Source organism: Sciurus carolinensis, chromosome X, assembly GCF_902686445.1.
Source record: "Sciurus carolinensis chromosome X, mSciCar1.2, whole genome shotgun sequence".
In the NCBI taxonomy this organism is placed as follows: Eukaryota; Metazoa; Chordata; class Mammalia; order Rodentia; family Sciuridae; genus Sciurus; species Sciurus carolinensis.
Window position 1 is genome coordinate 82902426 of NC_062232.1, and position 27018 is coordinate 82929443.

Consider the following 27018-nt stretch of genomic DNA (forward strand, 5'->3'; position numbering starts at 1 on the left):
CAGGCTGTTGGGCTGGGGATATAGCTCAGTTGGTAGAGTGCTTGCCTTGCATGCACAAGGCCCTGCAGGGTTCAATCCCCAGCACCCCCAAAAAAAAACCTTAAAAAAGAAAACCTATAATGTCTAAGAATGTATCCTTAGGTGATAAAAAAATAAACACAAAGAAGTGACTACCAATAAAAGACGAGATAATGGCTATTGAGGAGGGGCTATAGGAGTAGGAAGGAGAATAGAATGAATCAGACATTTACCCCATGTGCATATATGATTACATGACCAGTGTAACTCTATATATACCATGTACAACCAAAGAATGTGAAGTTATACTCCATTTATGTGTGATATGTCAAAATGCATTCTATTGTTATGTATAACTAGTTAGAATAAAAAATATTAAAAAATAATGGCTACTTTTGCAGGGAAAGAGAAAGCTATGATTTGAATGAGACACAAAAAGGGGCTCATGGGATGGCTGACAACATATTCCTTCTTGACCTAGGTGGTGTTTATAAGGGCATTGATTTTACAGTAACTCTTTAAGCTTAGTTAAGTTTTGAATAGTTTTCTCTAATCATGTTTTATTTTATACTATAAACTAATCAAAAATAAATATAACAGGAATAGAAAGGAATATAACAGGAATATATTGGGGAAAGAGAAATGAGATGGGTCAGGGAAATCTTTGAGGAGGAGATTTAAGTTGAGCACTAAAAAATGAAAAGGAGCCACTAAAGTGAAGGATGGGAGGGGAAATCTGAGGCAGAGAACAGGGAGAATAGAAGGAGTAGGATATAAGGAAGCCTCAAGGAAAGAATATGTATTTGTTCATATCCCACAAGTTGAGTTGAGGCTGGAGTTCAAAGGGCATGGGATAGACAGGAACAAAGAGGAAGAGCTTGCAAGGTGGGAAGGTACAAATCAGGCAGGGCTTTTCAGAGTAAGAACAGAACTTTGGAATTTATTCAAAATCTAAGGAAAGGTTTAAAGGTGGAATTTATTCAAAATCTAAGGTTTTAAAGGTTTTCTTTTTCCCCCCCTCCCCTTCCCCAGTACTGGGGATTGAATCCAAGAGCACTCTTATATAGCACCGAGTTACATCCCCAACCCTTTTTGTTTTTCATTTTGAAAAAGAGGTTGCCAAGGCTGGCCTCGAACTTGCAATCCTCCTGCCTCAGTCTCCAGAGGCACTGGGATTACCAGCATGTGCTACCACACCTGGCACACTTGAGGTTTTTAACTGAGAGTGCCATGTTCTATGTTGGCTCATTTAAATACTCTGCCACTTATTAGGTGGGAGAATATTTGGTAAGGGACACAAACAGAAGTGCAGGCTACTACAGAAGTACAAGGAAGAGGTAATGAGAACTTGCAAGTGAGTAGGAGCCATGGATGGTTTTTAATTTCTATTTCTATATTTCACATCAAAATGAATAATTGTTCACAACATTGGAACAAAATAAATAATAATCTTCCTTACCCCCTCTGCTTTCCTACTCCGCCACTCCAAAGTAATGAATATAACATCCTGATTTTGTGAGATCATACTTCTATAATCCTCACATAGACACAGACATAAACATGTATGTATGTTTATAGATCAAAAGGGTTAATTATGTAACTATGAAGAAATGATTCTCTCATAATAACGAAATATAAAATAAACTGTCAGCCAGCCATGTTGGTGCAAACCTATAATTCCAGCAGCTTGGGAGGCTGAGGCAGGAGGATCACAAGTTTGAGGCTGGCCTCAGCAACTTAGCAAGGCCCTAACCAACTTAGTGAGACAGTGTCTCTAAATACATTTTTTTAAAAGGGCTGGGGATGTGGTCCAGTGGTTAGGCACCCCTGGATTCAATCCCCAAAGCAAAAAAAAAAAAAAAAAAAAAAATGAACTGTCAGAAATTCCCAGCAGAATTCGTCAACAAAAAACTAAATGGCCAGCAAATCAAAGACATATAGGTACTGTGAGAGGCAGTGCTACTAGATTGGTGGTAATTATGAGGTAGTGAAATAAAGTAATTAAAAAAAAAGGTTCAAAAGAAAAATTACTTTGTTTTCAAAGGATCATGAAAGAACTCTAACAGGCAACTCAGGCTGGTTTGGAAGCAAAGTGTCATACCAGGGTCAAATCAGTAGAAGATTCCACAACCAATGCCCTAGGACAAAACTGGACCCATTCAGAGAACTGCTGTGACATATTTATCTTCCTCTAATATTTCACTGCTTCAAAGGTAGAATTTATTCCTGATGACACATAACACTAGGCAATTATGGTTACTCTTACTAATTTTATCTCCATCAATTGTAAAGATAATCAATGATATCAAATACCACTATAAGTATCTATCTGGTTAGGTCCAATTTTATCCTAAGCCTGCTACTCACTAATCCTCATGCTACCTCATATAATACTAGTCAGTTGGTAACAAGTAAATGATCCCAGTTATCATCAACATTTTACCTTCTGTGAAGTCAAATCAGAGTTGGACTGGGCTGTCACAATTCCTTATTTATCTTCTTCAGTTTTAACTTTTCCTTCAAAAGTCTCAATAGCCTATAAAAACCCCTTGTACTATATTTGTAATTTTTTTTGTAAACATTCTAAAAAAAATAAAGTTTCTTTAAGAAGTTCACTAAAAAAGATAAAGTTTAGACAGAAGAGATAGAAAGGCCCAAATCACAGGAAGTTCCTCTGGTACCTCAGGGCTTCTTATTCACACTGCCTATCAGACCTTTTACCTAATACACAGACTCTAAAGCCAGACTGCCTAGGTTTTGGTTTTGGCTTTACCATTTTATAGTTGTTGGCAAGCTACTTAACCTTTTCTCTTAAATGTAGGAATGACAGTTCCGCCAGGTGTGGTTGTACACACCTGTAACACCAGCATACTTGTAACCTCAGCTACCTAGGAGTCTAAAGAAAAAGGGCTGGGGATGTAATGTATTAGTAGAGTGCTTATCTAGCACGTAGGAGGCCCTGGTCTCAATCCCCAGTACTGAAAAAAAAAAAAAAAAAGAAAAGAAAAAAAAAGGTCATTCCCAACTTTGTTTTGTGGTAATAAGGATTAAATGAGATATGTATGAAGTGCTGAAATGAATGCTGTTACACAGTAACTTCCATATAAGTATTTTGTAAGATGAATAAAATTAATATTAATTATCTCTAATAATACAATAAGGAGATGTGACTTTGGTTGCTAAGAACCAGGTAATGGTTGCCATAGATATGCCAGAACCTCGACAGCCATTATTAGGACATTGCCTACCCTGTAGAAGTGGACAAGTGGGCTGTTACTCTGTCAAGAAGGCTAGAAAGCTCAATGAACCTTTTCATTACTCTATATACCTTATGTTTTTCATCCAAAAAGAAACAACTATTCATCACAGAAGTAATTAATCACCTCAAGGTAAGGAAATTATAATGTTAACCTCATTTTACAGATGAGAAATCCATAAACAACAGTTTAAATTTAGGTGATTTCATTCCAGGCTACCCAGGAGAGGCACTGGAAATAGAGGATTGGTAATCACTAATTCAATCATTTTTCCACTTTGTTACACTACCTATACTCTGTTCTAAAGGAAGAACTTGTGTGATGCCTATTTGACCCTTCTTAGTGGCACTGACAAACACAGAGCCAAAGATCAAGTTAGGATGCTCTGCCAATGATCAGAAATAGACATGAAGCTGTTACTGGGCCTTGCTTGTCTCAAAGGGAGATAGCTATCATGGAACCCAGATAATTAGACTCTGGTGTTTCAAGCTTCAGGTCTTATCAGCTTCATCAGCAAAACTAAAGGTTGGTTTTGATCACAAGTCATATATAAGGTTTCCCTTTTGTATGCAATAAGCCAGAGCCATTCTCCAGGAGTGCTTATGGAAGCTGAATCATTTCCTATAGGGAGCCATGCTCTAAGAAATGCCATGAAATGTGTCTCCAAATCAGTCAATGACTCTGCGAAACCCTGCTAAGTTATCCATTAATAAGCTAGCACATAAATGCTCATTAGATACCAAAGAAAAGCCCATCTAAGTATCAATTGAAGTATTTTCCTAAGTCCCAATATAATTAACTGTTAGGGAAATGTAAACCAAAACTATAATGAGCTGCATTGGTACATGCCTGTAAACCCAGTTACTGGGGGGAGGGGAGGTACTGAGGCAGGACTCCAAATTCAAGGCCATCCTGGGCCACTTATTGAGACCCTATCTCAAAATTAAATAAAAATATGACTCAGGAGGTTGAAGGAGGAGGATCATAAATTTGAGGCCAGCCTCAGCAACTTAGTGAGACCTTACCTCAAAACAAAAAATAAAACAAAAAGTGGTAGAATGCTCCTGGGTTCAATCCCTAGTACCTCCTCAAAAAAAAAAAAAAAAAATTCAACAAAAAGGGCTGGGGATGTGGTTCAGTAGTAGAGTCCTTGCCTAGTATGTGCAAGGTTCTGAGTTTGATTTCCAGCACTGCAGTAACTACCAAAAAAATTATGAGATACACCTCACACCTACTAGGATAGCTAAAACAAAAAGACAACAGTAAGTGTTGACAAGGACAGGGAGAAATTAGAACTCTCTTGCATTGTTGGTGGGAATCAAATGTTATAACAACCTTGCAAAACAACCTGGCAGTTCCTCGGGTTAAACATAGAAGTATTATTTGCCATAGAAATTACATACCCAAGAGAAATGCAAACACGTCAACACAGAAACTTATATACAATTGTTGATAGCCATCAGCTGATGAGTAGATAAATGTGTTATAACTCTATAACAGACTATTTTTCAGTCATAAAAAGGAACAAAGTACTGACACATGCTACAACATTGATGATTTTTGAAGCAATTGCCTAAATTATCCTTGTTCTTTAGACAATCAACTTCCAAATCTGACTGCACATTGAAATCACCCAGGAAACTTAAATAGCTCCCTGGGAAACTTTGAGAGTGGGGCACTGGATTTGTTTTAAATCAATTAAACTAAAAAATAAATTAAAAAAAATTAAACTAAGGTCACTTACACCTCTAGGAATTGTACTAAATCTATCATAATGGGTCACTAACACCCACATCTTTGAAGCCCAGGCAATAAGAGAACAAAGCCCAATGGACATTTGTTACTGAGAACAGGTTCCCCAACAGGTCCTTCTTTAAACCTAACCTGATTGTTCTCCAAGATATAGCCCGGCTCCCTTCCCAAGGTTGAACAAATATATTCCTAATAGGGACAAACTAGTTGAAGTGATAGACCACACCACTTGATTGTGTCTATATGGGTTGCTTTAATAACAAGCCACTCCATTTTGTTGGAAGCTACTCATCAGCACAAGACTTGTCACTGGAGTTGAGGATAACCAGTTTCTCCCTCTATGACATTCACAAAGTTGAAGAGAACAAAGTAATGAAATTATAACAGTACCAGAATTTCTGTTTACTAGCATGATTTATATTCCAATGTTAATAATGGGCCTGAATTCTCATTTACTTTCTTCCCTTACTATTTAAGAACCAAGCTGAATCATGTTCCGGCTACTGACCTCTTGCTGGTCCCGGCTAAAGTCAACTGAAGAGAAACGAAGGTAAAGTTACAATTATTTTTCTAAACTACACTCATTCTACCACCTTTTCCCATGTATCTGCCCACAATCCCTCAAGGGACAAGTCATCGTGATATATTTGGGAAATGACTGAGCAGTACCTGCATGATGGGGAACAGGGTAGAGGGAGGAAGGCTGTTCTATGAGGTAAGTTAATAAGAAAGAAGAGCATCCTTGGAAGCTTTGCAGAGGGGCTCCCATACCATCTCTACACTTTAGCTGGGCTTTTTATGGTATTAAGCATTGGGACTACTGCAGGTCCTCAAACACTAAGGAAGACTAGAACTCTTTTGTGGAACAATTAACTGTTTTTATGGCTTTGGCTCATTTTTCTCTTCCATTTCCAGGAATGCGACTGTCATTATCATCGGCTTGGAAAACTCAGGCAAAACTGTTCTTGTGGAGGCCTTTCAAAGATGTGAGGAACTAAGCATTAGATACTGGTGTAGGTCTCCCAGAGACCAGTGAAATAATCATTCCATCCTAGCCTTATTTCCTAGTCCTTAGTTTCCCTCTTTTGAAGGATAAACACCTCGCAACACACACTTTCTCCTTTTGGTGTTATCAGCCTATTTATGTACAATGTCTGTCATGTGTTCCCTTTGTAAAATGTCCTAATTGAAAGTCTTCTCATAGTGTCAATATAAATGAACTCAAACTATGTAAAGCATTGCAGTAAATTATGAAGGAGAGCATGTTTGAAATGGTGTCTAATTCCAGAGCTCAATTAAAGTGGAATTTGGTCTAGATAAGAGACAAGTGTGGGATGATAAAGAAGTTTAATAACATGAAACCCTTGGTGACAGCTAATATAGAAAGCTGGAGCTTGAGAATTGTCAGTTTGGAGATGTCCAAGTTTAATACCACATCTCTAATTTAATAACTTGACATTTCAAGAAACAGTTACACAGGATTTCAGGAAGTTACTATACTAGTTGTGAAGACCCAGGTAACTGCTAGTCAATCAGTCAAAGAGGCCAGTACTGTCTGGCTTAGGACATCCTCAATGTTCACTGAATACATAAAGGGGCATGATGACATGGCTGAGTTTTATATAAGCTGACAGCCCTCAGCAAAGTATAGGAAACCCAACTCTTCTACCACTGGTCAATTCGAAGCCCTTAAAGTATAGCAGCAGCCTTCTGGCTGATCTTGCCATCTCCTGTGTTCCCAGTTACCACAGGAATTATACAAAAATCTGACTGCACGTTCCTGCACAAAACTGCTCAATGCCTCCCCATTGTCTTCAAAATGAAACTTATATTCTTTAGCAATACACAAAGCCTTTCATGGTTTGGTCCCCAACTCCTCCTTCAGCTTCATTTCCCATGCTCATCACATATGTCCTCTGATAAAATCAATACAAATGCTTTGCCATCCTGTCAGCACAGCATTCTAGTTACAGGGCTGCATTTTCTGTACCTGCTATCCCACTACCTAGCATTTCAGTCCCTCTGTTATCTATATGCTTAATCAAACACCTCAAGTCAGTGGAAGTTTGACCACAGGAAAGCCTTCTCCCAGTTCCACACTCCCACATTATCCTGAGCATCCCTGAAGCATGTACTTTTAACATCATCCCTGTGCAACTCCAAGTCCATCCCCTAGATTGTGAGCCCCTTGAGGAGACATAATGGATCTCGTCTTCTCTGTATCTTTAGTGCCTTCACTAAAAAGTGGAAGTATCTTCAGACAGGTACTCAATATTTGTGGAATCAGTGTGTTCCCCCATTCTCCTGAGACTACATTTATCATTTTATATCTTCTTCCCCTGCCCCAACAGCAGCTCCTAGCACATTTTAGACAATGGTTCAGCCTAGTCTCCCCCTACTTAGCAAAGGCAGCAAACTTGATTCCGTGCCACCTAATTCTGATAGGCAAACATGGTAAGAAAATAAAAAGCAGCAGGAAAGTCAAGGAGCCAGGATAAACCACCATATTACTGACAAAACTGGGGTTGATTTTCTAGAGTTCCAAATTGGCCTCATGCCTAGATTCCCATTCAGTTTGGGTGGGGCCTGGGAATCTATATTTTGAGAACTCTCCAGGTGTTGTTGATGGCCAGCCAGCTTTGGGAAGTACTCAGCTGGAATTAGCTGAATATAATTAGTCTGTGAGAATAGTGTCTGTTTTCCACTCTAATTCCTAGAGGACACCGTCTGAAGGTCTATTTATTTTTGTTACTGCAGAACTTGCCTTGTGCTCAGTGAATGACTTGGGGCTGATTCATAACTGCACTGGTTTATGGTGGTGACTTCATTCTCAGGAAAGTTTTTAATGGGCACTGATGTCACATTCTGAGGAATGCCTCATGATACTCTGTTCACACAGAACCAGAGTCAATAGAGTAGTTGTTCTGTACCCCAAATCAAGTAGATCACCTCTGCTCCTGTGATTGCCAAGAACAGATAATTGCCTAGAAGGAAATTCCAGTCTACAAGTAGTAACTTGTGTGAATATTTAGAGACACCAGCTACAAAATATTTTGGCGCACAAGATATGATTATTGATGATACCATTCACTATTTTTTCTGACATATTCATATGGGTAAGAAACTAGAGCATAAGCACAAGGTGTCCTAAATAAGGACCAGTACAGTACCTCTTAAATCTGGCTATATGTTTCAGTACTTAGGAGGATTACTTGAAAAACAAAACAAAACACAAAAATCCATGATGCTTGAGCATCTATGAAATCAAACCATCAGAGAATGAGGCCTAGTTTCACAGGATTCCACAGGTAGGCTGGTGCAGTGGTACAGCCTTGCAACTGAGCAAGACCCTGTCTCAAAATTAAAAAACAAAAGGCTTGGGGATGTAGTTCAGTGGTAAAGCAAAAAGTTCCAGAAGTGATCATGAACAATGAATACTGAGAACCAATGACAAGAATCATCTAGGGAGACTTCAAACCTCTGACTAAGTACCTGGAGGCCCAGATACTTTGGTTTGGGGCAGGCCATGAAATCTGTAACTTAACAACTCTCTCCAGATGATGCTGAGACACATCAGGCATGAATTTCATGGCTCTCTAGAGCAGTGAATTTTCTGCTTTAATGTGCACAAGAATCACCTGGAGATTTTATTAACTATAAGGAGTTTATTACACATACAAATGGTTGGATCCCAAGCCTAGAGATTCTGAGTCATCTGGCTCAGGATAGAAGCTAACAATCATGCCCATGCAACTGTGAAGCAGACAATTCCCTAGTCATGCTTTATGAAACACTGTCAGGGACATAGAGATGAATGAGAGCCCGAACCTTTCCTCAGGGTGTTTATAAATTTATAGAGGAAATAAGAGAAATATAAATTGTCAGGTAATTTCTTATGGCATCTAGAGTTCATCAACAATTGATTGTGTTATTGAAGGAATTGACGGGATTTCAAGTAAAAGAAAAAAACTAGGAAAAATTTATTTTACTCTAACAAGGAAAAAAATAGTATAAAGCTCATCAAGGTGCAGGAAATAAGATTTTAAAATTACCTTTAGAATTTTTAACCTAGTCACTTATTAAGTAGTCTAATAGAGATATATCAAATATCACATCAAAGTTATGACTGAAAATTGTTATCTGAGTACTATTATTAAAAAGATCATTGACTAATAAAACAAGATTTTATAAATCACATTAAAATATGAAAATATACATAAATAGACATGTATACTCATAAAAATGTGGAATTATACATTTCTGAAGATCTAAAAGAATATTACTAACTACACAAATGACTCATTTTGGCAATTATGTGGAGAATGTCACAGGCATATCTGAGACTACAAGAAAGAAGTTATTGATTCTGGTCTTAGTACTCCCAGGTGTGGGTGTCAAGAATCAATAAAAACATTTTGCTACCAACATGAGCAGAAAGCTAAGCCAGAACTAACAGTTCAGCATACTATAATTCATATAAAGGCTGCTTTTTTAAAAATTTTGTTTTGGTACCAGGGATTGAACTCAGGGGCACTGACACACTGAACCACATCCCCAGCCCTTTTCTGTATTTTATTTAGAAACAGGGTCTCACTGAGTTGCTTAGCGCCTCCCTAAATTTGTGAGGCTGGCTTTGAACCCTCATTCCTCCTGCCTCAGCTTCCCGAGCTGCTGGGATTACAGGTATGCATCACTGGGCACAGCTAAGGCTGTTGTTTTGAACTGAAATTTTTTTTTTTTTTTTTTTTTTTTTTTTTTTTTTTTTGCGGTACTGGGGATCGAACTCAGGACCTCGTGCTTGCGAGGCAAGCACTCTACCAGCTGAGCTATCTCCCCAGCCCCTTGAACTGAATTTTTTAGGAGCTGAATGAAGTATGGATTCCCTATGAGATTTTATGTTCTGAACATGGCTTTTAAAGAGGGAAATGTGTCCAAGTCCAGCATGGTTTCCTGGAAGAGATATGTGAGAGAAGGCTTCATACCCTCATCCATAGTAACAGTCACCATAAACACTTAAGTGAACACCCATGGTCTAACCCACAGTGTAACAGGCAATAGGCAAGCACAGAAATAGATGAAGGACCAGTTCAGACAATGTGTTGAGAGAGGTGAGAGGTGAGCAGACCAGAGAAGGCTCTTAAGTTGGGCCTTAAAGGAAGGGTGGGAGAGAAAGGCTTCTTGTTCATTCATCAAGTTCTTTCAATAAGTATTTAGTGAGTACTTGTGTGCCAGCTGCTGTGCTGAGTATCATGAATATAACGGTGAAAAAAATTAAAAGGGCTCCCTTTCCTGTTGTAGTTTATAACCCAGACAAGTAAACCATCAAACTAACAACACCATATTATGTGTGTTGATAATGGTAAACCCAGAAGAAAGGCACATTGTCCATACTGGGGATGGTGGTATGAGGCAAATTTTTCTAGAATAAATAAGATTTTGAAAAATAGGCATTATCCAAGCATATAGTAGTGGAAGAGTGTTCTAAGCTGATGGAATGTCATCCTGTGAAGACCAGGGAAAGAGAGCATGGCATGTGAAATGAATGGGGAAAGTGTGAACAAAGCAGCAGAGGGAACAACAGACTAACTGGGAGCCAGAGACATTGTGACCACCATCCAGGTTAGAATGCTAGGAGACAGGCCTGGCAGGTGAGGAGCTAAAGGTGTCTGCATTCTATCCTAGGAGCAATGGGCACTAACTGCAGGTTATTAAGCCAGGAGTGGGTAGCACAGGCAAAGTGATAGTTTGGAAAGATGCATCCACAAGTATGAGCAGGGTGACAGGATTTTTCAATAGGATTTCTCAGAGCAAGACCTAGTCAAAGTTCAACAAATTGTTTGACCTAATATTTCTGTTTTGTGGTTGCTTCTCCCCTCTGCCCCTGTATCCAGTACTTCCCAGCAGGATACACAATGATGTGAAATCAGAACTGACTACACTCCTGCTAGATGAGTATGAAGTATCCATCTATGACCTGAATGGAGATCTGAAGGGCCAAGAAAAATGGCCAAACTACTATGCTCAGGCACAAGGGCTTGTTTTTGTCGTGGATTCAAGTGACTTAGAACGTATGCAGGAAGTGAAGAACATCCTAACACGTCTAATGTCTGACAAAAGAGTGGCAGGGAAACCCATCTTACTGTAAGATTCTGCCTTTATGCCTTATTTCTTTTTCCCAATTTTTACCTTAAGAGAAGCATAGAAATGAAAGGCTGAATGGTCCTTTTATCATACCTTGCTAGACCTCATTTTCACTTAGGCTCAGTGAGGTAGAGTGGCCCAGTCCTCTGGGGACTGTTTCCAAGAGCCACTTGCTACTCCACACTGCCATATGGAATACATTATAGATTTGTACAAAGGTAATTCTGAAGGTATTCATCAAAGAAAAATGGAAAGCAATAGCTGGATCACTCACCCAAAAACCTGGACTCTTCTTCAACTTTGCTTCTCGTATTTTCTGGTTTCAATCTCTGATCCTGAAACCTCATGGTGAAAGAACCCCCCCACATACACACTCCCAATAGCTGATAACAATGGCCTTCTCCCCTAACAACTTGCTCAAGAGTTATAACTGGCACTTATTTCAGGTGATAATTTAGGTAGTCAGTCAATCCTGACCCCTATAACAACTCCCTTTTACCTTTTTAATTCCCCATTAGAAAGCCCAACTAGAGCATGAATAGAGTTGAGTGAAGATGTAAAAACTTTTAAGTTCATTCATATCCCAGTTAGCAATTCTAGTTTGATGGCAAGAAGTAGGGGAAGTAAGAAATGAGCCCTGTGGATTATTTTGGATTCAAATCATTCTTTCCTCCATTAAAACCTGGCTAGAAAATTTTGTCTCATGTCTTTAAACCCAATTCCAGGATATGTAGTAGTTACACTAAGAGAAGTTCTCCCTTGCTGTTCACCTCTATTTTGGATTCACTCTTCATCTCTTCTTTCCTCCCTCTATATGCTTTGTTCCAGCCTGGCAAACAAACAAGACAAAAAGGATGCCCTCTTGCCTTGTGATATTATCGAATTTCTACTCCTGGAAAGGCTAGTGAATGAGAATAAGTCCAAGTGCAGAGTGGTAAGTGTCAATCTCTTCCTTCCCTCTTCAACTAGACTCTGGCTGATCAAGTCTGGACCATTCCATAATCAGTCGGGTTTGGGGCAAAGCCTCTCCCTGACAGGCAACACCTACAGTGATGATTTCTAATTTGATAGAAGTGATAAATATTGAATTTTGCCTTCAAAACAGCTCTATAAAGTTGAAAATTTTAATATCCCCAATTTTATGGATAAGAAAGCTAAAGCTGCCAGGCATGGGCACACACCCAGCAGCTTGGAGGAGGCAGGAGGATTTCAAGTTCAAAGCCAGCCTCTGCAACTTAATAAGGCCCTATGCAACTCATCAAGACCCTGTCTCTAAGTAAAATATAAAAAAAGCTGGGGGTGTTTCTCAGTGGTTAAGCACCCCCGGATTCAATCCCCAGTACCAAAAAAAAATAAAAAGAAAGCTGAGGCTTAAACAGAGATGGGCAATGACTTGCTCAAAGTCACCCATCCAAGACACTACAACCATTTTGTTAAAGGACTTCAGTTTTTGTGGCTTGCATTTATTTTCTCAGATGTGAATGCTGAGTGTCTCCTAGGGAGTCTAGTTTCTCTAGACACATGTGTACCCCTGCTATTTAGATAAGTGTTTAGGGCCTGTGGGCTCCAGGGGTCCCAGGTTCCAAGTCTGAGACTGTCTCTTCTTTTTTGTCACAGGAGCCATGTTCAGCCATCAAAAATCTCCAAAGGAGGAACCATCATCCCATAATTGAAGGGCTGCGCTGGCTATTAGCTGCCATTGGAGATAAATATGAAGAGCTGTATATTAATCAACAGCCACCCACTTTGAGCTTTCCAACCTCCAAGAGTACCAGAGGCTCTGGAGAAAGATGCTCTTCAGATAGGTATTGAGCTGCCTCCACTAGATATACTGAGAGGAATAGAAGCAGGAGTCAATCTTCAACATGAGCAGGGAGTTCTGAGAGATAGACTGTGGGAAATACTGAGCAAGTCTCTCAAGGTCAGATGGCCCAAGTGGAGCTAGGGCAATGCCCACCAACACCCCAACAAGTCAGGCACACTCCCACCCCTGGCACAACTTGAGAGGTCACGCCAGAGGGACAAGTTACATAAAGGTAAAGTCAATCTATCCTCACTACAGCTTTCCCAAAGCAGGGCTTGTTCTGTTCTCTGGCTTGCCATTTGGAGGAGAAAAGGAACATGAGTATCACTTAAGTGAGCCTAGTAGCATTATTATTCAATGAATCAATGTCATGGTCCTTATCTGGTCCTTATCTGGTCCTCCCCATAATGAGGAGTGAGGTGAGAGGACAGAGAAGTTAAAGAGGAAACAAAAAAAAAAAAAAAAACAGGAGGTGATCAAGGCTTTGAGGAGTAAAAGGCCTAAATCCTCTTGCTCTGTAGTCACTTTCACTGCCCAAAGGTATACAGGAGAAATGGGGTAGTAGCTACATTAAGATGTTTGTGTGTATCTGTTTCTACTACTGCTTTGTTCTTTCAAACTTCCCAGCTTCTCTACCAGAATGGTAGTGTCCAAAGAGAAAAGACAGAATTTTGAGAAAAGACAGCATTTTGATAAAAGACAGCATTTAGGACAACGCTCCATGGAAGCTAGGCCCCTAAAACCAATTCTACAGGTAAATGGTTCTTTAAGTGTTACTACCCAGGGACAATCCTTGAACTCCTGAGTACCAACTGACTTTTCCCATGTTCTTGCTGTACAGAAAGACGGTCTAAGATTAAGACCTAAAAAGAATATATCAGTGACATTTGCTTTAGATGAACCCATGGAGGAAGGTGAATGTTCTGGGGGAAATGGAGCACAGAACATTACTGAGCCTCACTACAACCGAAGCAATAACTTACAGACTCCAGCTCCATATGTTGGTGATGATCTTTTCGAAGGTAACATTGAACCAGTGACTAGAGAAGAAGATAGATAGGACTTCCCTCATAATTTCTATAATATTACTCCTATGTAGAGGCTGAAATTCTTTTCTCACACCATGGATGGTGACTAGGAGAAGTACAGGGAGAGTGCCTAAGGACTACCATCTAGTAGCCCAGTATGATACCCCACCATTGTTTGACATACGATTTTTGGATGGCCATAGGGATATCTTAAAGGTTGACTCTCAGTGATGGAAATATAACTAGTAAAACCTTTTATGGAGGGTAGTTTGATCATCTCCTTTCTTCCCTCAATATATATAAAGAACTTTAAAAATGTGGAAGCCTTTAGAGTCAGTAGTCTCATTTCTTCAACTACATTCAAAGACAATTATGTAAGGGCCCCCCACCAAAAAATGTATGCTCAATGATGTTAAATCACAGCATTGTGTGCAACAGCTTAAGGTTGGAAATAAACTAATGTCCAACAATGGGAAACTGATAAATAAATTAGGATACCTCCACACAATGGAATACTATGTAAACATTAAAAAGGCTAATGATGACTTACATTTAGTGATAAGGAAAGTTTTCCACAACCTGATGTTTGGGGGAAAGAGCATTATTTATATTGACTAGAATATTCAATAGATTAGAATATACAGAGTAAGGTGTATATATGCATAGATATATATTGAGGGATAACACCAAAAATGAGCAGTGATTTTTCTCTAGGGATAAGGTACTGGGTGATGTTAACAAGTTTTTGGATTCATGTTTTATTCAAAATTTTCTTTTTTATAATAAGCAGATATCATTTCTCCCAATAAAGGCATTTTTTTTACAAAAAGTTGTGAGGGCTTGAAGGCTCACTGTTATTAATGGCCACTCCTTATTTTTCCTTGGGACTGCAGTCTTCAAAACTGTCAACTGTCAATCTTACAATGTCCCCTCATATCTGAAAGGGATCTGGCCCTTCAGGATACCCAAAAGTCCAGGGACCTGGACTTGGCCAGAGTCAACAGGAGAAGACAGGGATAAGGGAGAAAGGATGAGAATTAAGTAGAAGGAATCTAGAAAAGAGGGAGAATATTTCTAGATTATCAGCAACTATCCCTAAATCTCTGTCCAAAACTGAAATTCCATTTTCATTTCTATAACCTCAGAACCCTATTGCAAAAAAAGAAAATGGATACCTGGGACACAGAAGAGATGTTATAAACAAATCCCTGTGGAGAAGCCCTTGGTTCCTGTGTTAGTACTCCTAAAATGAAGGGCAAAGGGAAGAGAGTAAGAGAAAGGATGAGGCTGGGGCAGAGGGTAGGCACCTCATGGGTTGTAGTTGACACCCCCCTGGAAACTAGCCAGTATCCTCCTACCCTAAAGTGTTCAGGGAAGGAAAGGAAACCTGACACTTGGCTTCACTTCCAGTAACTGACCTTTTCTTTCTTTTATTAGGCTTTTAACAGACTGTTAAAGAGAAAAACAGAGGGAAATCCAAAGAAACATCTCAATATACCTCCCTCACCAAATGAATTCATCACCAGAACCAGCAGAAACACTCAGGTTATTTTTAACTTCTATTTGATAATATCAGTCCACACACAAGTCCACCTACTCTAACATCACATCCTTGAGAACCACCATTATTCCTGTACATCTGTATTATACCCAGCAAATTAATCCTACACCCACTAAGAGGCTCAAGAAGTTAGGGTGTGTCCATTTGAGAAGTAACACCAACTTGGCAAAGAAGAACAGACTTTACATCTTTCATACCCAGATGTTCCTACTGAAGTTTCAGACAAGATGTGGTTGACTAACTGAAATTGATTGCCAGAAGTACAGGGTTACTTTAGAATCACATTTTCTCCTTTAAGGTTCTTGCATGTCAAGGGATGGCAAAATAAATGTAATCTTTTTCTTGAGAATTATGCCCTACTGAATCAATTTTGGTCACACCTCCAAAAAACAAACAAACAAAAAACCCCACAAACTTGGTTTTCAAGTGTTAGCCACTGTCTGGGAAGCCCAACATTGCTCTGCTGTCCCTGACAGGAACAGCAATGATGCCTCTGCTACCAACTGAATGCATTCAACCCTCTATCCCAAGGACAGTAGTGGTAGTGGTGGTAGTTTTTACTACTACTATCATTACTTTCATCATGAGTACCATAGACACAATTTATTCAGTACCTTCTGGATGCCAGGCACAATGCTAAGCACTTCACATTGTTTATCTTATTCCCAACAACCTTTGGAGGTAGGCATTACACCTGACTGCATTTTACAGATGAGGAAACTGTAAAAACCAGAGCATGGAATTGAATCTAGACCTGTATCTGACTCTAGAGCAATTCCACATCAGAAAGATTCACTTACACCTTTCTTAACCTCCCTTCAAAGAGAGAAAGCTATAGAACTTGGGGCTTTGATCCCCAGTACTGGGAAAAAAGAAAGCTATATCCAGGAAAAAATGCTGAAGTGTATCCATGGCCACGTCAGAAAAATTATTAGTACCAATAAGAAAAGCAATAGCAGACATGGTTGACCGAGCATTTTCATTTTTCCAGGGCTAAGTGCTTTTCATATACTCTTGTCTTTCATCCTCACAAGCCTATGAAGTTATATTTATTACAACCATCTTCCTTACAAAGGCAGAACCCAATTGCAACAGAATTTAGATAATTACCTAGGGCACCCACTAGGAGGCAGCAGAATTGGTTTTCAAACCATAGTCCAACTCTATAACCCCATACTCTTAGCTCTACTCTATACCATTTTATAAAGTAATAAAAACCAATTAATCCATAATTGTTTGAGGGATAGAAATCTGGCACAGAAAGATCCATCTTAAAACCTCACTTGGAAGATCTGACACTGTTTTAGGATGCATCATTTGCTCTTATCTCCAAGGGAACCACCCCAGGCACCTTAAGGGTCTTTGACAGGCTTTGAAGCTCAGCTTATTAGTCATGAAGCTGAGAGGAACATTTTAGAATCTCTAGTTCAACCCCCGGTTGTCATATAGATGAAAAGCTTAGGGTACAGACAGGTTAAGTAACATGCCCAAGATGATATAGCTGCTCACTGGCAAAGTTACTCAAAAATCCCTACATCCTGTCCCAAAATACTGTCCGGCCAGGCTCCACTGTCCCAAAATATTGTACTCACCCTGGGTACCCTCAGTCTTCTTAGGCTTCTCAGCCTACCTACCTACTTTCCTCAGTTTTCCTGATAAATATCACTGGAGAATTCTGCTGATAAACATTCTCACCTAGGGAAGCAGTAAATACCTCTACTAAAGAAGAGTTCTGGGGCTGGAGATCTACCTCAGTGGTAGAGCATGTGCAAAGTTCTGGGTTCAATCCCCAGCACTGCTAAAACAAAAACAAACCACATGCCTGGATTAAAGCTTTTAAATTACTTTTAAAGGTAAAAACATAGCTCTCTAATGATCTGAACAAGATCTTCCACTAAATTATAATGATAGTAGCTAACATTTAATGAGTTACTTAAGATGTGCCAGACACTATCTAGACATTTTTGTATGGATTGTCCCCTGTAAACTTTAAAACAGGCCTCTGAAATAGGTTGCTGTTATTTCTGCCCAGGGTTTGGAAAGTATATGAACAGTCTATAGCAACAAAATTCAGATTCACTCAAAGAGTTTTCTTGTTTACTTGAATAACTGTGTACTGGTTGTATGGAGACTATTTTTTAAGTAACTTTTTAGGACTATAAAATTTGGTTGACACCCAGGCACTCATATATTGCATAAAGGGAAGTGCACCAATATAATGAAATTCAGTTTTGTTAGAGATCTTCAACCTAAATTCTTTACACAGCTCATATTAATAGCACACACTCCCTTCCCCTTTTCACATCCACTTCCCCTTCTTTGTTAGCTGAGAAACTATACCTGCATCATAAGCACACATGGCATAATGAGAAATGTGTACGATCCAGCTTTCTTAAGAATTGCAGTTTGATGAATTGTAGTCTTCTGTCTGATAAAACTCTCTGCCAAAGATGGTGACAAATGCCTGTAATCCCAGCTGCTGGGGAGGCTGAGGTAGGAAGATCACAAGTTTGAGACCAGCCTCAGCAACTTAGTGAGACCTGGTCTCAAAATTAAAAAGGGGTGTGGGGGGTAAGGTTGTGGCTCAGTGATAGAATGCTTGCCTAGTATGTGCAAGGTCCTGGGTTCAATGCCTAGTAACACAAACAAAAGCAGTTTTATTTTAAAATGTATCCCCTTTTCTATAGAGAACAACCCAAAGAGGGATATAATTATTTTGTGATATAATTAAGGACAAAGAACAGAGAATCTAGGGTAATTATAACCACTGCCTCTCATTTTCCCCCCTTTGAGAATCCTAACTGCCCAAGAGATTTTACAAAGCTGTTATCTGCAGCAGCCCAGGGACTAAGATAAGGATAGTTTTTTGACCCAGGAGGGCAAATTTTTTTAAAAGGAAAATGGTTGCCTTGGGGTTTCTCTTCTTTAGTTGTCAATGTTTTAGTCTTCCTCCAGGACTTTTAGAGTCTAGCTCCTGTCAGAGGTACTTCAAGCACAGGACCCTGACCCATCTGGTTTCAACAAGTCCCACATAGAGTCAAGTACTTGTCCACATTGCCTTTAAAAATAGACCTGGGCCGGGCACACTGGCTCACGCCTATAATCCCAGAAACTCAGGAGGCTGAGGCAGGAGGATTCCAAGTTCAAGACCAACCTCAGCAACTTAGCGAAGTCCTAAGCAACTTAGTGAGACCCTGTCTCAAAACATAAAAAAAAGAGGGCTGGGGATATAGCTCAATTGGTAGAGTGCTTGCCTTGTAAGCATAAGGTCCTGGGTTCAATCCCCAGCAAAACACACACACACACACACACACACACACACACACACACACCAACCATAAAAAGAGAGGTGGGATGTAACTCAGTGGCTAACATCAACAATTAAAAAAAAAAAAAACACCCATCTGGGCTGACTAGAAAATTCATTGTGAATTGGTACAGGGCTCCTTCTGTTCTGAGTGGTTTTTAACTCCTGAACTCTGGTCCCTATTCATCATTCACATATTGGTTTAACCCAATATATACAATATTTGTTGGCAGGGCTGCTAAGCAGTCTATGATCTGCAGAGCCTGGATCATATAGTTAGCACACAAAAGAGGTTAAGAAAGAATAGTGACCTGGCATGTACAAGGTCCTGGGTTCAAACCCCAGCACCACAAAAAATGAAAATAAAAACTGGTAATTTAGGGTTGGAGTATGGAAAGCAGCTGTAGCTAACCTAGTTATAAATACCCTAGAAATCTGGGTGCTTGAACCATACCACCTGTGCTTTGAATGATTCTTCCTTCCAAGCAACCTCTTTGAAGCGTTCATTTTCAAGGCAGTTGCTACTGGCAAGACAATTTTGGAATGCACCAAACATAACATCAATCTTCTCAGGAGAATCCTGCTAACTTGTGTTCTTAACCACAAGGTGTCATTGGCCATGGCTGGGTTAGGGGTCAACCCTGGACTCCTTACTTTGTTACTCAAACCCATAAGTCCTTTATTGGGCTCACAAAACTTGTATTTCTAATAGGAAGACATGTAGAGAGAGAGTAGCTAACCAACTTTCCAGAACTTGAAATCAATCATCCTCTCATTCCACTTCATTTTCACAGGTGCATCTAGAAGAACTATGGCATCCCTGCCCTGCACCTTATTCCTTCAGCTGTAGCACTCAGACTGGGCTGATGATCCAAGAATCCCACATGGCCCCACTTTTGAACTAGTTGGCCATTTCCAGCAACTAATATAGATGTCTGGTGCTAAAAGACAGCAGGCCTTTAGGTCTGCTCTGAAAAATAAGCCCATCCTACTTCAATAATATACAGTCATTAATAATGGCAATCATGTACCTTGTGCAAGTAGAAATCAGAATGCAAAATAATTTTAAGTGAAAACAGCAGAATAAGAGAGGTACATGTGCTGATCGCAACAATGTAAAGCATACCTAAAAAACTACATCTCTTAAGAACTTAAGAGAATGAAGAGCACATAGCTATCTTAGATTCCATACCACTCCTCCAGTAAGTTTTTAATAATACCTTTTTTCCCCCAAGAAAACTGTCATGCTGATCACATTAGATTTCAGCCTCTTAGCTAATTTAGGAGTTAACGCCACAGATAATTTGATTCAGGGATTAGAGAAGAACTGAATGCTTAGGGATCTGGTCCTTTAGATTGGTCCTTTCCCCCTCCACCATTATGCTCAGGGAACCTACCAGAACACAGTTGCCAGTTTAGGATTAGTACTACAATGAAAAGTTCCTTCCATGACCACAATCAACCAAACAACTCCAAGAGGGGAGTTTAATATATTTGGCCAGGCACAAGATTGAGGCCAGCCACAGCAACTTAGCTAGGTACCAAGCAACTTAGTGAGATCCTGCTTCAAAACTTAGAGAAAAAGGGCTGGGGACATGGTTCGGTGGTTAAATGCCCCTGGGTTTAATCCCTAGTGCAAAAAATAAATAAATAAATAATTAAAATGAAAGAAATTAAAAAAAAATAAAAAGGCCTGGGGAATTTAGCTCAGCAACCCTGGGTTTAATTCTTGGAACAACAAAAAAAAAAAACACATACCACACATCTTATATCTGGACATCTTTTAAGTCAGGCTACTGTTTTGCTGAAAAAGGGAACTTTTTTTCCCTGATAGGCTGATTAAAGTCCCTTATTTGTAAAGCATTGTTTTACACTACCCCTCTCATCACCCTGTCCCAGGTAGTACGTAGTCAACTATATAGTACATATCTGGATGAGTAAAATTCTGTCCCTGGAGCCTTGGGCTCAATACCTACCTAGACCTGAGAATTAGTTTGCAATCAGTATGTTTAGTTTTTAAAAAACCTATGCTTAAGGGTCTTTTTTTTGTAAACTTTGCATTTGAAATAGATTCTAGATTCACTGAAATATTATAAATATAGTACAGAGAATTTATGTATACCCTTAACCAACTTTCCCTAATGGGAACATCTTACCTACCTGATACATTGATCGAAAATATCACATGAACATTAGTATAATACTGGTTACCATTTACTTTATTTATATTTCACTTTTTCCACTAGTATCCTTTTTCTGTTTGGGATTAATTCAGGATTGCATGCAACATGTACAGTATGTTTAGCTTTTTTTTTTCCTCCCCACCCAGAAAAAACTTTCCTTAGGAGGTTGAAAAGGAAAACTAGTAGGTGTTCTGAACAATTTATGAGGCTGAGCTACTGAATCTAGAAGGGAACTCCATCATTTCTGTACCAAATCCCTTAATCCATGACACCTCATCACAGCTATTTTCAGAAAACATGTCTCACATTAGCACCTCTCACAATAGTAAAGGGATTTGACAAGTGGGCTATTTTTAGCAACCAGTATTATGAAGATGACAAAATGAGAGGGGTGGCCTTCCCTGTCTGTTTTCTATGCTTCATTTTTCTTCAAACTGTACTTAAACTTTGTACTAGAAGCTGTAATATTTAACTATAACATAAATGCTGAGAAACACCCACACCAACAGGGAAGGAACTCTTTCCAATGTGTTTGATTTTGTTTGCCTGAAATTAAGTAGCAATTTTCAGTGGTTGGCTTCATTTCTCAACTTATTATGGCACAAAAGTGACATATTTATTAGAAATAGCATTTCAAATTTTGAGTTTAGATCATTTCCCAGATTAGGGACATGCAGTTCTGTATGCTAAGTGATGCTGTGACGCTCCCAGTCAGCCATACCATCACAAAGGTAAATCCCTGATATTCTACGGTATACTGCATTGGTAAGCTATGATGTTCAATAGATTAGAAGTATTAAATGCATTTATAATGGGTTTATAGAGATGGAACTTCATCAGTTGGGCATGACAACACACATCTATAATCCCAGTGACTCAGGAGGCTGAGGCAAGAGGATCACAAGTTCAAAGCCAGCCTCAGCAATTTAGCAAGACTCTGTCTCAAAATAAAACATAAAAGGGTTTGGGAAGTTGCTCAGTGGTCAAGTACCCCTGGGTTCAATCGCAGGTACTGGAAAAAAAAAAGAGAGATGGAACCTGGTAACTCAAGGACAATCTGTAGTATGATCATTTATTTTACAGGGACAGGTGTGGGGAATAGAGAGTCAAAGAGGTTAAGTAACTTGTCATACAACATGTAAATGGTGGAGCCAGGTTTTGAGCCCAGGTCTACCTAATCCCAACAATGCCCTTCTTGACCACCCTGCTATATTACCTCTATGAATATCCACATTTTAGATCCTGTGCTGATGTCAAAAATACAACAGAAACCAAGATAAAACCCTTATCTTCTCTAACTGTATAGTCCCAACAGAAGAGACAGACTATTAAACAGCTACATATAATATAACCCCCTCTTGCTCTCAAATATTTTTTGGCTTGGTTAAAAGTAATCAGTAAATACAAAATTATGAATAACGCATTAAAATATTTAAATTCCTAGTTTAGGTCCTCAGATCAAATGTTTCTGCCCTCCAAATTTCTTGAGGATCCCTAAGAGTTATGAATGGACTTAAAGATATTACATGTTCTTCCATTATGTGGCTGTGAACTGAGTGTGGGCATCTAGCTTAGTCTCTTTTGAGAGGAAACAATGAGAAATACAATGTAGAAACACATACACTGATGGAAAAATTTAAAGTCTCACACATAATAGTTATATTCCATTTCAACTGTCTTTTGCACTTGAATTAATTGGCAAGCTCTAAGGGAGCTTCAGTTGGTTGATGACTGCACTTTACAGGCATGCCATTTTGAATTATATTCCTTAGAAAAATGGCTAATGATCCTGTAAGTTACAAATTGCAATGTGACCTTAAAGGTGAAAGGTTGAAAAACTAAAATCTCAGCAAATGACAGTCATTCTCTTTTCCTTTTCAGCACCCAAACGGTCAAATGACTTTATCAAAGACTCCAACACTGTGGTTCTCAATGCTGGTTGCACATTGAAATCATCAATGCCTGTGTTCCACCCCCAGAGATTGTGATCATTTAATATGAGTATGGCCTGGGCTTTGAAGTTTGGAAAAAAAAAAACCTGAAGGGTTTTAAGGTGCAGACAATTTTGGCAACCAGAGCACTAATCAAATGATTACAATCATGACTGCACATTAGAATCACCTTGGGAATCTCTTAAAAATCCAGATACATGGGTCAATTAAATCAGAATGTCTTGGGGTAAGGCTCAAGTCTCAGAAACTGGGAGATGGTTTTTAAAGTTCTACAGGTGATTTCAATATGCTAAGACCGGTAACCACTGTGTTAAATCAAATCCCAAACATGAGATAAAGGTGATGGCAAAATTGGCACTCAGTGATTAAGTAACTCTAAGATGAGCCTAAGGAGAAGAAAGTAAAAAGGAAACAGGTTGAGCGGAAACCCTTAAACTGTCCTACTTTAAGTGAGCTCACTTTTCCCTGGTGTTTGAGGGTTAATTTTATGGTTTAGCTGGAATTACTAGCAACTGATGGTACCAAATCCCCTTTCTACCACACCAACCTAAACAATTATAGAAGCAATGGAAAAGTAAATGTTTTAAAGGGATGAAAACCTCTGCAAAAGGACTGCAAAGTCTAGATGAAGAAGAAGCAGAAAAGCAAGATATTTGACCTACATATTACCTGTTGTTTTGTTACCTGCAATTTGAAGTGCAATTTTACTCATCACACCAGACACTGAGCTTGGAGACAGAAACTTTACTGATATTAGGGTCGTATCCAAAATGAATTAAATCAGAACCTCTGAGGGGATGATGCTCAGGAATCTGTTTTTAAAGGCCCTCAGGAGCAGAGCATGGTGGCACATGCCTATAATCCCAGGGACTCAGGAGGCTGAGGCAGGATCACATGTTCAAAACCAACCTCAGAAACTTAGCAAAGCTCTAAGCAATTTTGTGAGAACCTATTTCAAAACAAAAAGAACAGGGGATGTAGCTCAGTAGTAAAGCATCCCTCGGTTCAATACCTGGTGATTTGAGTACATAACCACCTGTAGTAGCTAGGGTGCAGTCTGAAAATCTGCATATGTAATAAGCACCCAGGTAATACTAAAGCTGCTAGTCCAGAGACCACACTTAAAGCCCAACCTAGAGCACTAGTTCTCATCTTTGACTGAACATTAGAATCTTGGGGTGGGGGTGGGGGTTGCCTGAGTCTTTCCTAAAACCAATTAAATTGGAATATCTGGGGCCTAGGCATTGGTATTTTTCATTGTTTGCTAGATGATACTAATGTGCAGTTAAGTGAACAATCCATTGCTATAGGCCTACTATATTTTACTGCAGATCATTTAGTACCAATCCTTAAATTTCCTGAGAATTTACAGCTACTTTTGTTACACTGGTCCCCAATTTCTACTGCTCTTCCTAAATCTTTCATATGTATTAACAAAGTGACAAACTTAGGGTGACTGACTTGTCCCAGTTTGCCTAAGATGCTCTTTCTCACTTTCACACTGAAAATCCCATATCCTGAGGAAATTGGGACAGTTTCTCACCGTACTAATGATTTACATCTCACATACTGCAATACAGTACCAGATTAGATTTTGCTTGAAATACCCAGCATCTGGATCTTCGTTTCTAAATACCATTCTCAATTAAAAGGAACCAGGGCTCATTGGAAATTACCGATTCCAGGACTAGGGCAGGAAAAATGCATGGTGAGCCTGGGAATCTTGTGCCAAAATGTAACAATGTGTTCAAAGACCAATGGAGGCATGTCTAAAGGACATGGGAACCAGCCTGAAGGGACTCTTCCTGGCCAAAATGGAGAAAATTTGAGCATCAAATAAAATGAGCTGAATACATAACACCGAATTTAAATAAGAATAATCAAGTGATATTTTTAAAAACCGTCACAGCTGGAAATATTATACAAACTTCTTGTTCAGAAGATTTGTATTTAAAGGGAAATGATTAAACACACCTAGCTTGCTTTTTGAAGAAACTAGTTAATGCCCTATGGATGAGGAAAAGCTCATCTTTACAGAAGAATATCAGCTAATAAACATACAGTGAATGACAGAATTAAGAAATCGACATTGTGCAACCCCCAATTAAATTACTGTCAGAAAATAAATTTTAAAAATTTTTAAAAAGTTCAAAAATAGCAATCAAGGGGCAGGGGTTGTGGCTAGAGCACTTGTCTAGCATGTGTGAGCCTCGGCACCATATATAAACAAATGAATAAAATGAAGGTCCAAAAACAACCAACCCCCGCCCCAAAATAGTAATCAATGGATGCTGATATCTTTAGCTAAGAGGCTGTTGGAAACAGGAGAGTTGCTTCCAAGATACCAGTTGTACCCCACAGATTTCTAATTAATTACAAAGGGACAATTACATGGAGAGTTTAAAGTGCATCATCTTAACTATCACATTTATCAAGAATGAACACCTGACATTATGTGCCTCCTTAGCGGATGTGACACAAAGCACACACCATCATTTAAGAAATATTAGTAGGGCACATTGGTACATACCCATAATCCCAGCTACTCACGTGGCTGAGGCAAGAAGTTCACAAGTTCAAGGATAGCCTGAGCAACTTGGTGAGATCCTGTCTCAAAATAAATGAATAAGGCTGGGGCTACAGCTCAGTGCATGTCTAAAAACTGCTAGGCCCTGGGTTCTACTCTTAGTACCACATACATATAATTATAGATATTATCAAGAATGTTTTGGACTGGGGATATAGCTCAGTTGGTAGGGTGCTTGCCTCACAAGCACAAGGCCCTGGGTTCAATCCCCAGCACCACACACAAAAAAGTTTTAATCTGGATCTAATCAATCCATTTGACCTATTTTCCTGTTTTCAAGAAACAGTTAAAAACCCCATAAGAAAACAAACCATCCTGATTTGCCCAAGACTAACGGAATTCCCCAGATGCAGAATTATAGCTTGCTCAAAATGGCACAGTCCAGGGTAAACCAGGATAATTTTTAGCCTACAGTCAGACAAATCCATGATGTGGGTCAGGCCTGGTCCTCAAGAAGTCAGTGCCATGATAAGCACTTCAGGTGGATGAGACAGGAGGATCACAAGTTCATGGCCAGCGTCAGCACCTTTGCAAGATGCTCAGCAACTCAGTGAGATTCTCTACCAGAATAAAAAATAAAAAGGGCTGGGGTTGTAGACTGGTGGTTAAGTGCCCCTAGGTACAATTGCCAGTGCCATGAAAATTAAAAAGGTGGGAGAATATTCTAGATTTTAAAAGACTAAAGAGATACAACCACCAAATATAAAGTATAAATTGGCCATAAAAGACATTTTGAGAAAATTAAATATACACCTACTCATGTATGACTCAGCCAGGTCATACGTGTAAATGAACCATGCTATTAAGTATACTGGTTACTTTAGTTGCTCTTTTTTCTTAGAATGACTTTCTGGATGAAGAATGTAGTACTTTGATATAAACTCTAGTGCAAACTCCATATTTTCTGAAACACCAGGTAGTCACAAATCACAATTTAGGAAATAATGGACTACATACTAGATTATATCAGTGACAAGTGGTAAGCACTGTTAATTTTCTAAGCTGGGTTTATGTTATTATGGTTATGTAGAAAAATGTCCTTATGCTTACAAGATGATGAGGTATTCAAAGATAAAGTGTCAAGGTGTCTACAACTTCACTTTCAAATGGTTTATTAAAAAGTATTTATACACATAAAGTAAATATGGCACCATGTTAACATTTATTGAATCTTGGTGGCAGATATGCAGGTGTTCATTGTACTCATCTTTCAATTTTCTTTTATGCTTGAAAATTTTAATAAAATCGATGGAAGCCTGATTCTAAAATGAGCTAACAGGATATAAAAAAACAAAACAATGAGGAAGCAGATTGTCCACAGCCAATCCTATATTTATCCATCCATTAGCTATCCCTTCATGGAAAAATATCTAAGTTTAAAAAACAGAAAGATGAGTTAGCCAGAAGAGATAGGGAAAACAGTTGAGG

The 27018-nt window shown here is 39.1% G+C and overlaps 2 protein-coding genes across 2 annotated transcripts in view; one reads left to right on the top strand and one right to left on the bottom strand.

Annotated features, from left to right (window-relative positions):
- Trmt2b (tRNA methyltransferase 2 homolog B) overlaps positions 1-27018 on the bottom strand; it is a 79830-nt gene that overhangs the window by 8776 nt on the left and 44036 nt on the right. The window lies entirely within an intron of this gene.
- Arl13a (ADP ribosylation factor like GTPase 13A) lies at positions 5519-15200 on the top strand. The gene is made up of 8 exons (XM_047535270.1): positions 5519-5577; positions 5943-6013; positions 10919-11168; positions 11997-12102; positions 12786-12973; positions 13600-13726; positions 13814-13994; positions 15148-15200. Exons 1-8 carry the CDS (start codon positions 5519-5521, stop codon positions 15198-15200), a joined length of 1035 nt encoding a protein of 344 aa, XP_047391226.1.

Bases quoted from the DNA above. Each gene is read 5' to 3' on its own strand.
- Arl13a (XM_047535270.1), top strand. From the start codon at position 5,519: ATGTTCCGGCTACTGACCTCTTGCTGGTCCCGGCTAAAGTCAACTGAA. The intron at 11,169-11,996 runs GTAAGATTCTGC...GCTTTGTTCCAG, and splicing joins GCAGGGAAACCCATCTTACT to CCTGGCAAACAAACAAGACA. The intron at 13,727-13,813 runs GTAAATGGTTCT...CTTGCTGTACAG, and splicing joins CCCTAAAACCAATTCTACAG to AAAGACGGTCTAAGATTAAG.